Source organism: Aulonocara stuartgranti (genome assembly GCF_965226115.1).
Source record: "Aulonocara stuartgranti genome assembly, chromosome: 4".
Lineage (NCBI taxonomy): Eukaryota > Metazoa > Chordata > Actinopteri > Cichliformes > Cichlidae > Aulonocara > Aulonocara stuartgranti.
Window position 1 is genome coordinate 11,940,131 of NC_138942.1, and position 13,696 is coordinate 11,953,826.

Sequence of the window (13,696 nt, forward strand, 5' to 3'; positions counted from 1 at the left end):
GCTGGGACATTTACGCCAAAAATTCTCCTCTATTTCAGAAGCCACCTACTTAAACTGGAGTATAAGTGATTAATATTGCAACCACCTCTATTGCACAGATCTTGTCATTCATGTGCTCCCTTTGTCCAATCATGCACAAACACTTACCCAAGCTTTTTAGCAGACCACTAACCTATGATGATACATTGCATGTCACTTTTAGATTTTCCTGTTAAGGTTTCAGTTTCTGTGCTTACTCTTTTCATTGCAATTAATTTTTACCATAATGGATCCAGCATTCCCCTACTGGTCACTCAAATCTGCATATTCACATCCTAGTAATCTTTCTAGATCTCTATCTCTATCATAGTGTCAAAATTAGAGAGTTGCAGTGAAAGCATTTTTTTTCTCTTCATTTGTTTACAGCAGAGTTTAAGGTTCACTGGCCCCTGGTTGGAATGTGTTCATAGCTGCCAAGTCACCTTCATGTCAAGTGTACATATGTATCAAAAATATATAAAATTGGATGCACCATCCATATACAAAACAGTGTGAAATGTTAAAAATTCAAGTGATAATCAAGTTCAACCATTTCAAAAGATTTTTTTCACTTTTTTTTAAATGACCTTTTCAAAAAATAGTGGAACTATTTGTTACATTTCAAAGGGCTAAAATGTTCCCCCGATCAGCAAGTTTAAGAAACACAAATACGGTTATTTAGGACTTAATATACATGTTAACTGTGAAACTTTGACAATGAGGAAAATTACCACTAACTGTGTTTAAATCTGTCACTCCATCTGTCTTTTCATTAGTAAAGCAGAAAATTAGCCCTGGCAGCTAATGAAAAGCTAAAGCCAACTTCTCAGAAAATAATTGACACCTTTCCCATTGTCTATTCTTGACACTGTCTGAGTATATAAGCACATTTTAGATTTTATGGCCCAGTAAAGGGGAAAGTAATTGAGTAATTGGTACACTTCTTGATCCACACTGAAATCCAAATTCTCCCTAATCTTTTTGAGAATGGTGGTTTGTTTAAGATGCTTTACTTTGCTCAAAGATTATATATGGTGTGCTTCTATGACCGACATGTTTGTTAGATCAGTCAGCAAGTAAACAAAAAGTTCAAGAGCTCACAGGCATCTCTGATAACCTGAAGCTAGGTGAAATGGCACATTTGTTTTGGCCAGTGTCACAAGTCCCATGAGATAAACGCTTTCAATAATAACCTTCTTTGTACATTTACATTGTACTACAAGTCCCTGACCACGCTTTACTTACCTATCTTAAGGAACAGGGTTTTTCATGACCAGTTGGACATGGTCAACCTTGACAAAACACGTGGCAGACTTCACAATTTGTATTAAGTCTTTATAAGTCTGTTAAAGATGTTTCCACTTTTTACAAAATCAAGGAGGGGAATCAAAAAAATCCAAAACACTTTCCCAATTCTCTTGGAGAATGCCCCTTTTTGTGCCTGTATGTTTCACTCTGGCTGGCACAATCTCACACTCCACTCAATACTGCTGTCTTCATGGCGTTTTGTAACAGTGGTGAGCAACAGATAAGGAAAGAGAGAAATGTGGAAAAAAATGAGTCATGAGGAAAAGAATGAAAACAATTCAAACATAGACTTGATGAAAATACAGAAACACAGATGGTTAAGGAGGAGGGCAGAGCAGGACATAGGAAGCGATACACAGTGTGCAGTATTGTACGCCATGACTGTCTCAGCTGTCCCGTATTTTTCACAACAGCTTTTCATTCTCTTCCTCTTCCAACATCATCTCTCCCTTTACAGTTTGGTTGGTAAAGGCAGTGGTTGCTGTTGGCACCAAGTTTAAGAAGGCAGCCTGAGAGTTCCTTTGCCCAGCAGGAACTGCAAGACACGGTCCACCAGCAGAGCAGCAACAAAGTCCACCACCAGAACCTGGGCAATGATGAATTTGAACTGCAAGAAGAAGAAGACAGGTCAATCAGGAGGTATATAATTATTATGAGGATATTAAAACAAAACAATGCATAGTAAAACAATGTCAGCTCACCTCAGTTGGAATATCTACAAGAGCAAACTGTTCATTGAATTCTGGTGAGGATCCAGTAAGAAGTCCGACAATTGCTAAACCTGACAAAGCGATACTCCACAGTAGAGGTCGATTCTCGCTAAGAGACTCCATGAAGGGGTGACCCTAACACGCACAAAGAAAAATGCTTTGAGTCTTCTATATAAACGCTTTAAAGATGCAGCAATAACAAATATTAATACTAAGGATAAATACCTTGTAGTTAATGGCAAAGGTGGCCATCTGCATGGCCATTGACATGATGTACACGGTGCTGTTAATTAGACTTGGTTCAAACTCTTTATACAGATCTACAAACTGCTCCGCTCTGCAAATGAGAGGACACAATTAAAATCTAAAAAATTAAACAACTATACAAAACTATAACATTAAATAAATTAGGTAATGTAATCAGGTAAAAATTAGAAACAAATTAGAAGCAGGTTAAACCAGGATGGTAAATTCCTGGTTTAATTCTTCTTTTGCCTTTGCATTTAAAAGGCAAAAGAGATCCTCAGTCAAGTCATTTAAGAGGCCTGTGGCCCTTACAGCAAGCACATTTTATGCCTTTGGAATTGTACAAAGAACACATATAAAGCAACAAGTTACTAAAATTTGGAAGCTCTTTAGGAGACCTATGCAATAAGACATTTAAAGATAAATTAAAAACATTTTATATCCAGTTGTATAACATGCAGATAGGAAAGCAAAAAGTAAAGTAACTCGAATGATTTTCCCAGTTTAAGTAAAAAACTTCAATATCTGAAGAGCCTTAGAAAATGTTAGTACTTAATGAATATTTGATGTTGAAATGCCATTCATATTTTATTTTTAAATCAACTTCAAATTATTTTATTTACATAAACTGCTGCTGACTACTGATAGGACACCCAGTCTTGGCTGATTTTGGAGAGAGAAAAACATCTCTAATCTAGTCCATTACATCTGGAATTTATCTGTGAAAGAATGAAAGTTCAAACCATATCTGAACAATACTAACAATGTAAACAATTAACCATAAAAGCAGAAGTGATTTTATTTATTTGTTCATTAATTTTTTGTCCTGTTGTCCCTTTCTGTCCAAATTTGATTTACCTGGGTGGACTTCTACTTTGTGCCTCTTTGTAAAGGTAAACAAGACTGCAGAAGTGAACAGCAAACTGCAGGAGCACAGTCAAAACTGTATATAGATTGAAGATGTTTGGTAAGGGCCGCTCTCGAGACAGTGTTTTCAGTGGCTAGACAAAGAGGAAAAGAGGTTCTTAGTTTGACTGTAATTGAACATGGTGAACAGATGTCATGGTAGAAGAAAAACATTAGGTAAATATTCTCACCTTTGACCTAGAGATGAAAAGGAAGCATCCAGCCAAAAGGAGACCTTGCAGAGTTGCTTGGAAATCACTGAACTTCACTCCCTCGAGGTAGAGGACAGACTGACTGTAGGCTAGCACTAGAGCATTGAGAGCAAGGATCTTGAACATCTGGAGTGTTGTTACCAGAGTGCAACGGCCTTGCTTTATTACATGGCAGACTGGGGGCAAACACAAAATAACAAGTTTTAGAAATGGTTAAACACAGATGGTTTGATCGGTGTAGATTATGAAAAGAGATAAAATCAAAAGGTTGTGTAACTTACTGCACTGTATGGAAGAGAGTTTTGAGGTGAAGGGAGCAGCAATGGAGGCATCACCTAGCTTCACTACTTGTACCTGATCCTCTTCAAGTTCACGCAGGACTTGACTGATCCTCTCCTGTTCCAGAAAAACCCTGATATTAACACCAGTGTACTACAACTCTTATTACTCAAGTAAAAGCCAAGTTAATGACCTTTTCTAGGAATAACATTTTTTTAAATTACCCCTAGATAGATAGGTAATTACAGAGCAGAATAGACTAGCAGGACAGACTAGCGTGCTACATTCAGTAGACTAATGAATATAAATTGGTTTCAAGAAGAGTCATTGGAGTTTAAGCAAATTACAGTTACACACCTTTTGTGCTGCAAGCTGCTCTTCTCTCTGGGCCATCACCCGTTGTCTAGCGGCCCTTGAGCTCAGTTTGCCTCCTGAAGTGACAGGCGGTAAAGGTCTGGTTTCTGATGTGGATGACTCCTTTTCTCTTCCACGCTTCTTTTTTTCAGGCATGCGCTCAGGGGCATTGGCTAATAGTGCAACACCTGAGGGAGGAGGAAAAAAAGTAATCATTGCAATCTGCTGGTGTCATAAATGCTAACTCAATTATAGCTGATAAATCTTACCTATGTGAGCATGTTTCAGAGCTCCCACATCATTTGTACCATCACCGCACATCAGTGTCACATAACCCAGCCCCTTCAGACTGGTGATCACAAATTCCTGAAACACAATGGATGAGTAAAGTATTGTTACAAACACTGCCAGTATTTCCTAAAATACATTTCAACAAACCCCAGAGAAGTCTAACCAAATGTGTTCCAGTTACTACCTGTTTTTTTACAGGTATAAAATGCCTCTGTTTTGAATGCACTACAAACAGACTTCTGAAACTACTACCTGTCTGTACTCTGTGATAGGTCCCACTGTAATATTCTCATTACTATTAAGAAACAATTAAGATTTTAAAATTTGACACCAACAAATTGATAACTAGTGCTTGACATAGACAACAACAAATGATTGCCACACTCCACTGAGGTCCCCCCCCCCCACCCCTTTTTTAAAACCTGTTAAGCTACTTTCCCATGGCTGCATATAGAGGCACACTAAATGTAACCCAGGGATAAATTTCTATGAGTTGATCTTTTGAAATGTTTCAAAAGTATGAATCATAACACTATTAAGGGATCCAATGGTGCTTAGGGCCCTACCTTCTGTTTTGGACTGACACGAGCAAACACTTGAATGTGAGGCAACAGGGTGTGGAGTAGCCGGGGATCACAGCTCAATCTGGCCAGCCCTTCCCCTGTTACACATAAGTCAAACTCGCGCACAAATGAAGAAATGGATGGCGGGGGCAGTGGTGCACACACAGTGCCATCAATGGATTCCCACTGCCATGTACCTGGAAAAAAAACATAATTTTAATACATAACATGTTTTGTTCTTGATCTAAACACCTAGGCCGTTATTTGAGTAACACACGTAGTTCTATAATGCGATACTCCTCTTACCTTGATTAGAGCTTGGCTGTAATATAAGGGTGTGTTCTTTCTGGATGAAGTGGAGTTCTCTTGCTACATGACATGCCGTTAAAGGGTTATCACCTGTGATCATGACAACCTGAAAGAAGACAGATGTATTAAGCATCTTAAAACATTACTCAGTACATTTGTGTAATTTTGCAACATCTGCTTATTTACATGATGAGATGCTTCTTGGATCTCTCTGATGACAGCTTTGCTGTCATTCTTAAGCGGACAAGACACGACCATGAACCCAGCAAAATGAAGGTCACACTCCAGAGCATCGCGACTCATCTCCCGAACCTTTGTGATCACCCAGAAACAATCAGGTCAGTTTCAAACAAATTTATTTTCAGATAAGACAATATCTGAACATTCTGAGTAAAATGAAACAAGAACCTGCTGATGACTAAGGTGTCCCATCTCTTTGTAGCCCAAGGCCAGCACTCTAGCTCCCTCCCGTGACATTTCCTTGTGCACTTGGTCATAACTTGCAGGACATTCTGCAAACTACAATGACAGACATGTTAGGATATACTTGATTATGCTGTAAGACATGAGCATTTTTTTCAGGATGTCAGCCTATACCATTCCTCTGAGTGTCTCTGGAGCGCCCTTAACAGTTGATATGTAGCAGAGTTCAGTGGAGCCAAGTTTCTCGTAGGAGGCCAGGACAGACATCCTCTTTAGAGCGCTGGCAAAATGGAAACGCTGGTGGATCTTAAGTCCCTGGGTTTTAATGCCTCGTGGAAATACCTTTTCATCTGGTCAAAGAGACAAAAGTTAGCATTGTGTAAAAGACAGATGTACCCAAATACTAATATTTGCTGTAAAAGTACAATTGTATTTAAAAATAAGCATCGCTTTAAGATAAACTACAAGCTCAACACAACGGGTATGGTAATGCAAGCATGAGAAAATTTGAAAAGGAAACATTATTTAACAAAAACATGAGTCTATACTGCACATGTTCTGTCACACACAAGCCATTTCCCTGCACTGTGTATCTGAAGGGATTACTTTCTGGTACCTTTTGTAAGGGTCCAGTCAGCAGCAGTCAGCATGGCCTTCTCTAGTGGATCTCCAACTAGTTGTCCATCATCCATAGTGACCAGTGAGTGACAGGTAGCCACCACCCTGTGTGTCTCAACTGGAATCTCAGATACAGGCATCACCTCCTTCCCCTCTCTGTCATAAAAAATAAGTTCCACGTAACGTAAATGTATGTAAATATTAACCAACCTAAAGTACAGTGTAGTATGCTTTGTCATTGTGCTTCACAATTTTTGCTGTTATGGCAAAACAGTAATATCGGTGCTGAAAGTGTTTACCTAAGACCGGCTACTCCTCGTACTACCAGACTATCACTGGTGAGTGTTCCTGTTTTGTCAAAACAGCAAATCTCCACTTTCCCAGCAAATGGTATCCTGAAAGGCTCTGTGCAAAATACATCTGAGGAGTAGAAAAAGAAGAATGAAACATTGCTGTTACAAGTTTTGTTTTATAAGCTGCCTTTCCAAGTCTTCACAAGTTTTTACATCTAAATCTAATCTAAATGCCTAAATGTTTGAAACTGACCATCTAAACAAAATCATAGGAATTTGTTCAGCTTTTTGTTTTGCCATTTTTCTCTCTCATATGTAGCAGATAGCAAGAGACTGTCCGTGTCACATGGAAATACTGTGGGTGCATTCAGGCTTGACACAGACTTTGTGCTACGGAGCTGGCAGGGTAAAACTGGTTTAATATCTGATCAAACTAATGTGGCCATTTTCCTTTTCACATTCAGCGCTGATATCTAGGAAAGTTTAAGGCTATAGTGCACATCTTATATTCAACAAACAAACACAAGTCATGCACACAGACTTACAAAGTTTAGCTAGGGCAATAAGAGATGTGTTAACTGCTAGAGAAAGCTCTATGGGAAGTTCTGGTGGAACCACTGAGGTGAGGATAAGCGTGCACTCCAGAAAGAGCTTGTATCGGTTTCTGCTTAGGTCCTTGGTCCCTAACAGGATGAAAGCACAAGTACATTATTTAGATACAATTTATTCCAGACACATGACGTGTTAGTTATGAATTACATCTCAGTAAGCTCATTCTTGGCCTCTCACCTTCAACCCACACATAAACAGCAGCAGCAATGGCAAACACAAGAAGGAAAAGAATGAAGATGAAGGTCTCCAGGTTGTTCGCTGTCACTCTCTTCACACCAAAGAGAATTGTCCTTAACAGTTTACCCTAGAGGCAAGTTTGACAACACACATTTAATACACTTTCGGGTATGACATAACACAGACTATAGATTGCTATCAAAACTAGAATATAAATGCAGTAAGCAAATTCCTGACCTGAGAGGTGTAGAATCCTGTTCTCAGTACGTAGGCTACACAACCATTGTCTACCGCTGCACATAAAGAAGAAGACTTTAAAGCATGCACCTAATCTTAAAAAGATATATAATACATAATCATTATCAGGAATCATTTACAGAAAATGGAATTAGGACTTACGCTTGAGTCCAGCACTGGCTTTTAAAGGCGGGCTATGCTGAACTACTTTAGTCCCACCAGAGATGACATGGAGGCGAGAGTCTGTCTGAAGATCCAGGATTCTTTCTGGGTCCAAGTCCTCAATTGGCTCCTGATCACCACGTATTTTTAGCAATTAGCTGAGCTACACAAAGACTAATGCCATTTTGAATAATCAGACATTGTAATCACCTATATGTTTCTAACCTTCATCTGGGGCACAGATTCTCCAGTTAGCATGGCCTCATCCACAATGCAACGGCCTCTAAGCAGCAACACATCACATGGGACCAAGTTGTCCTGTGGTGAGCGCCCTATTAGGTAGAGAAGTAGAGAATATACATTTAGCCACAGCTAAACAGAGTTAAGTTGATTTTTGTGTTGAGAAATCACGAAAACATTGACTGGAGACTCACCAATTGAGACAATGTCTCCAGGGACAAGTTCGTCACTAGAAATATGTCTCCACTTCCTGTTGCGATATACCTGTCAAAAAATACATGTATTTAATATGGGCTGCTTTAAATACTTGCACTGATTAAACAAAACATTGCAAGAATCCTTGATGAGCTTGCTACCAAATCTCAAATCAATTAAGGCAAGAGAACTACAAATCACAACGCTCAGTGATGCTTTCAGCATAGCTTTGTATTAGCCATGGTCCTGTGTTAAAGCAAGCATGAATCAGATTTGTTCCAACACTCTGACCCTGGTTCATTGGTCCCTTCTCAGACCAGTGTCACTACCTGCTAACCACTGATTATGTGGCCATTATTAAAATTAGGTTTTTAGAACTACGCATTTATCCCACAACAAGTATATTCACTATAAGAACCAACTCTTCACTTAACATCTAATATATTTTAGATGTTGACGTGTTATGATAATTAATGTAATTGCAGGATTTCTTTGGCTTGTCTGCAATATTGACAATAATGTTTTTTGCTTTATACTTTCAAAACATATCATACAAAACAATAAAATACATCAACCCTACCTGAATCATATAGGGCTTGTTTCCCATGCGCCGAATCTCTGACATATTTCTCATTTGCTGCTGGACCAGAGAGGCCTCAAATGCCACCAGCATGAACAGCGTGAAAACACTGTAGTACCAATACTCATCCAGGCACCACAGCCCCACACAAAACACCTGATATATGGACGAAGGTGCGTAACAATACATGAATGCAAGAATATTTACATATATTTTTGAAATATAAAACCTGTCAAATACTTCCACACATACCTGGAAAACAAAAAAGGGAGCTGTGGCCCTTTCTTTGAAGAGCTCCAGAAAATCTGGAACAATCATTTCAGCACGATTGGTGCCATAACGCTTCTCTGCAGCTTTGAGCTCAGTCTCCTCCTGGTAGCCACGCCAGGATTGAAAGTATCCCAGTGGGTTACTTATGGGAAATGCTATTGGAAGGAAACATTTCTTTTCTTTGTAGTCAAAGGTGTAGCGGATCTTTTGAAACTCGAAAGACAGAGTTCTTTCCCCGTTTTCATCCTGTTGGACAAAATAAGAAATTGTATACTGAAGCATTCACAAAAGGCTGAAAGGCACTTCATACTCCTTACAATTTTCACATCATGTCTAATTATAGCAAATTATATGTACTCTCAAGTAGGGGAATATTTTAGAAAAAGATCCAACAAAGTTGTGGCCTTTTCAGTGGGTAAACTGAAAATGGTTTATCTCCAGTATACCAGTGTATCTGCTATGAAAGCGAACCTAACACTGAGCACTTTGTCAAGACTGCAGAGACAGCAAGACAACACTTTCCCATTTAACTTCTGTTACTACTCAAGCATGATACATGGGACTATCAATGCTGCAGACTGTAAGCTATTAAAATTATTTTCCTTGCCTAAAGTAAAACCAAAAACCTTCCCAGAAGGTTCACACATAAGCAGCATTCATAAGAAAGTGACAAAGGAGACAGTGTTGCTTCAAAACCTTGGGATTTGTCAACAGGAAGCATGCTCCAGATCAACAACAAAATCCACATCATTTCAGAGGATGCCAGGAGTAAATTATGTGCACTGACCTGGTCCCTCTGTAGTGCTACTAGCTCCGCGGAGCCATTGTTGGGGGTGGGTATGACCTTTGCCAGCGTAGCCTTTTCTGGGTCTGGCTCCTGCAGACGTCAAAAAAGACAGGTGACAAATTCACACACAACAGTCACACTTATTTTTGGCATAGTCGTGTGCCTCATGAATTTTGTTCCTCTAAAATAAAGCATTCCCTGATGTACAGCAAACATGCATTTCAGGCAGAATGTGAAAATGCACTTGTCCATTATATTTTGTGGGCTTTTAGTCTTTATTGTATTAAGAAAGTAAAGAGAAGACAAGAAAGCACAGTAAGTAGCCTCAGGGCAGATTTAACCTGCTAAACTATACTGGGACCTCAATATAAAACTATACTTAACTTTTATGTCTGACTGTAAAATTGAGCTTGATTACGTTATTGATGCAAATATAACTTTGATTTTGTGAAGGGGAAACTATTCTTATGCAGCTGCTTGCTAAGTAAACACAGAAATGCTGAGCACCAGGGTTTTCTTCCCCCCAAATTAGGTTTGCTTTACTTAGTTGGACATAAAAAACAAACAAACAAACAAATAAGATTATGCAAATATTTCACATACTCATTGCTTTTCTGTACACAGACCACTTGTGTTTAGATACATAATACGCCCACCAGTTATTGGTGTGGAGGCTTCCATCCTAGTCAAGAAATGTTCCTATATAAACTTTCAGCAATAAGTCAATCTCCCATTGGGAGGATTAAAGTCACGTAGGTTTTTACGCCTTTTTTGATTCACATCTGCCCCGTTTTAGAACACAGTGAATTTGGAAATAATGTCTAAAAGTATACTGATGACTTTAAATGAAGGTACTAAATGTTGTAGCGAAGATTTAAAATACGATTTTATAAGGGAAATGTGGAGATGTACGGTGAAAGTTTGGTCATTTGTGTCCATGAAATTAGTGCAGTGATTATAACCAGAAAACCTGTTCTGCTCCACTGGTTTCAGACACCTGTACCTGCACTTGAGCTCATGATGTTCCTGACCTTTGACATAGACAAACACAGAAGGGCAAACCAGTGGGATCTATTTGGATATCAGCAGGCTTAATAAGATATTTATTAATTATGTTTACCTTTGAACAAGTGAGCCAACAATGCGCGTGCACAGACCAATAACCGGAAAGTGCTGTGAGGACGTGCGCGATCCCGATAGCAGCTAACGCCAGGAGGCCTGCCTCTGGATAATCTGGGGCTCCGTACACTCCTAGCCATACGTACAGCCAGCCCGGGTAGAGAAAAGCCAGAAACGGGAGCACAGTGCCGTGCAGCAGTCGGGGCCTTCGCCTGTACAGCGTCACCGAGCTCACCAGCTCATCGCCGGTGCCGCTGTCATGCTGGTTATGGTTCAAAGAGGGGGCCATTTGCAGCTCACCCGGTCCCCGGATTCCGTCTGCAGCTATTCTCCCGTCTTTCTTGGTGTCATTCATCGTACTGTGCTCGCCCCTCTGGCCCCCTCTATCATCCACCACCACCCGTCGTGCTGTAGCCTGTAAAAATACGAATCTACACACGGAAGGGTGAGCGGTTTTGCCCTCAGAGCCCGTTTACTGAATCGCTCGCTCCCACGGCCGTGTCTTCCGCATACGTAACGACGTAAAGACACGTAATGTTCTAGCTGGCACAACGCGATTGAACCGGGAAAAACAACGTTGTTTTTTTTGTTTTTACCTCGAAATACTTGTAAAATTTACTGTTTAAAGTAAACATTAAAAACATTAACACTTCTAAATATAGGGGTGTATCTGGCAAAATGTAGACTTTATTTGCATGTTAATCGAGCAAGTGGCTTTCCCCTTTAAGGAAAGTGACGTCACTGTAGGGGCGTAGCCAGAGTGTGTGACTGATGCAATCCTGAACCAATAAGATTATAGAAACATTGGCTTTCCTGTCCAGGCATGGTTCCACATGCAGAAGTAGTGGTGGTGTAACCTTGGCTGATTAGCGTCCTCGTTTCAAACACCATAAAAGAAGCAACATGTAAGAATTTTAAATAATCAGTTACACAACGTACACGTTGTATTTCCTAGATAAAGAATCTAATGTAACTAATTACAAGTATTTGTTGCATCCTCCAGAAAAGTACTTTATCGTGTTGAATTTACTGCACACAGGAGTGATAGTTCTTATCTGTTCTCACGCACTGGTTTAAATAAATCTGTCACCTTTCAGGCAGGCTGCTATGGATATAACTGCAAAGTACTGCCGTAAAGAAATGGAAGCGTATGGGTTATGTGTAGCCTCCAATCCATCAACATGGCAGCAGAAGTGTCACGAGCTGAAGATGAATGTTGCACAATGTACATCATCACAGTAAGTCCATTTATTTGTTCTGTCATTCCTACTCGAGTGATTCTGGCATCCTGCTGTAAATATTTTCCAGGCGTATTTTAATCTAACCTCTAACTATGTTAAGCCCAGTCATCCAGAAGATCAGGCAGGAGTGTTCCAATGAGTTTGTGGAGTTTGAGCGCTGCCTGAGAGAACATCAGGGACAACCTGTCTCCTGCTCGCCACATGTGGCTCGCTTTCTGGGCTGTGCAGAGACAGTCGACCTCAGTGGAGTGGGTACGTTTTTCAGTGTGTTTTTTATGGAAACAGGTTGTGCATGCTGGTTTTTCATGCATCATAATATAAAACAAATTTTGAAGACACTAATGTTTGCAAAAATAATAATAATATTGCATAAGCTTTAGTTGCCAACATACCAAACGATTATTTTTATCTTTTCCAGCTACAAATCCAGTATCTCAACCATCTTAGCACAGGATGTCCTCCATTACCAGAAAAAACCTGTATCTACACCACTGCCACCAGGTGGGCTGGTTTCAAATGTATTCCAGACATGTATGTACAGTGGCTGATAGAATACAATACTTCCCAATTCCTACTTCCTAATTTTATTTTGCATATTTATCACATTTACATGTTTCAGACCACCATCATCATTTTAATATTAGACAAAGATAACCTGAGTAAATACAAAATGCAGTTTTTAAATGATCATTTATTTTGTTAAATCATCATTTAAACCAGGGGTAGGCAACTCCAGGCCTCGAGTGCCGGTGTCCTGGAGGTTTTAGATGTGTCCATGATCCATCACAGCTGATTTAAAGAGCTAAATGACTCCTCAGCATTTCTTGAAGTTCTCCAGAGGCCTGGTAATGAACTAATCATTTGATTCAGGTGTGTTAACCCAGGGTGCGATCTAAAACCTGCAGGACACTGGCACTCGAGGCCTGGAGTCGCCTACCCCTGATTTAAACCTACCTAACCCTAGCTGAAAAGCCTAAATGTAATAACTGATTGTGCTACCTTTGGCAGCAAGAATTGCAATCAAGGGTTTGCAATGACTGGCAATAAGTCTTTCATTTTAATTCAGCTGAGCTGCAGGGTTTTCAAGGATGAATGACCTGCTTTAAGGTCATGCCAAAGCACCTTATTGACTAGGCCACTCCAAGTCTTCATTTTGGTTTTTTTTTTGGGGTTTTTTTGCAAGGTCACACTTGCTTGTGTGCTTGGGGTCACTGTCCTCATGCATAAACCAAATGTGCTTGATTAGGTAATGGAGTCAGACAAATTTGATGTGCACTTGATGACGCTTCCATCAGTCAAGTCGTTCAGGTGTTGAAGCAGCAAAGCAGCCCCAAAACATCACACTACCACCACCATGGATGACTGTTGGTAGGATGTTCTACTTCTGAAATAGTGTGTTGATTTTATGATGTTAGGAATTACTTTTTCGTGTTTCTTTTTCATGAGTTTGGATAGCTTTTCCCCCCTTAAATAATTTAAATAATTTACAAAGTGTATTTTATTCTTTATTGGATTATTGTCTTAAATTTGTTTGATAGTCTGAAAC

General features: G+C 39.7%; 1 protein-coding gene across 1 annotated transcript; it reads right to left on the reverse strand.

Annotated features, from left to right (window-relative positions):
- Positions 1-1,339: 1,339 nt before the first annotated feature.
- On the reverse strand, positions 1,340-11,569 carry atp13a1 (ATPase 13A1). The gene is made up of 25 exons (XM_082531729.1): positions 10,911-11,569; positions 9,791-9,880; positions 8,986-9,249; positions 8,734-8,889; positions 8,153-8,222; positions 7,944-8,050; positions 7,719-7,848; positions 7,557-7,612; positions 7,320-7,446; positions 7,076-7,213; positions 6,537-6,657; positions 6,236-6,393; positions 5,794-5,969; positions 5,605-5,715; positions 5,383-5,508; positions 5,194-5,302; positions 4,891-5,084; positions 4,303-4,399; positions 4,037-4,221; positions 3,682-3,796; positions 3,380-3,576; positions 3,141-3,283; positions 2,262-2,373; positions 2,028-2,171; positions 1,340-1,933 (listed from the first exon to the last, which is right to left on the reverse strand). Exons 1-25 carry the CDS (start codon positions 11,262-11,264, stop codon positions 1,823-1,825), a joined length of 3,591 nt encoding a protein of 1,196 aa, XP_082387855.1. The 5' UTR covers positions 11,265-11,569; the 3' UTR covers positions 1,340-1,822.
- Between the last annotated feature and the right edge of the window lie 2,127 nt (positions 11,570-13,696).

Excerpts from the sequence above, each read along its gene's own strand:
- atp13a1 (XM_082531729.1), bottom strand. The coding sequence starts at position 11,264 with ATGAATGACACCAAGAAAGACGGGAGAATAGCTGCAGACGGAATCCGG. Across the intron at positions 7,613-7,718 it reads AGCCAGTGCTGGACTCAAGC|CGGTAGACAATGGTTGTGTA; the intron begins GTAAGTCCTAAT and ends CTTTATGTGCAG. Across the intron at positions 6,394-6,536 it reads CGAGGAGTAGCCGGTCTTAG|AGAGGGGAAGGAGGTGATGC; the intron begins GTAAACACTTTC and ends TTTTTATGACAG.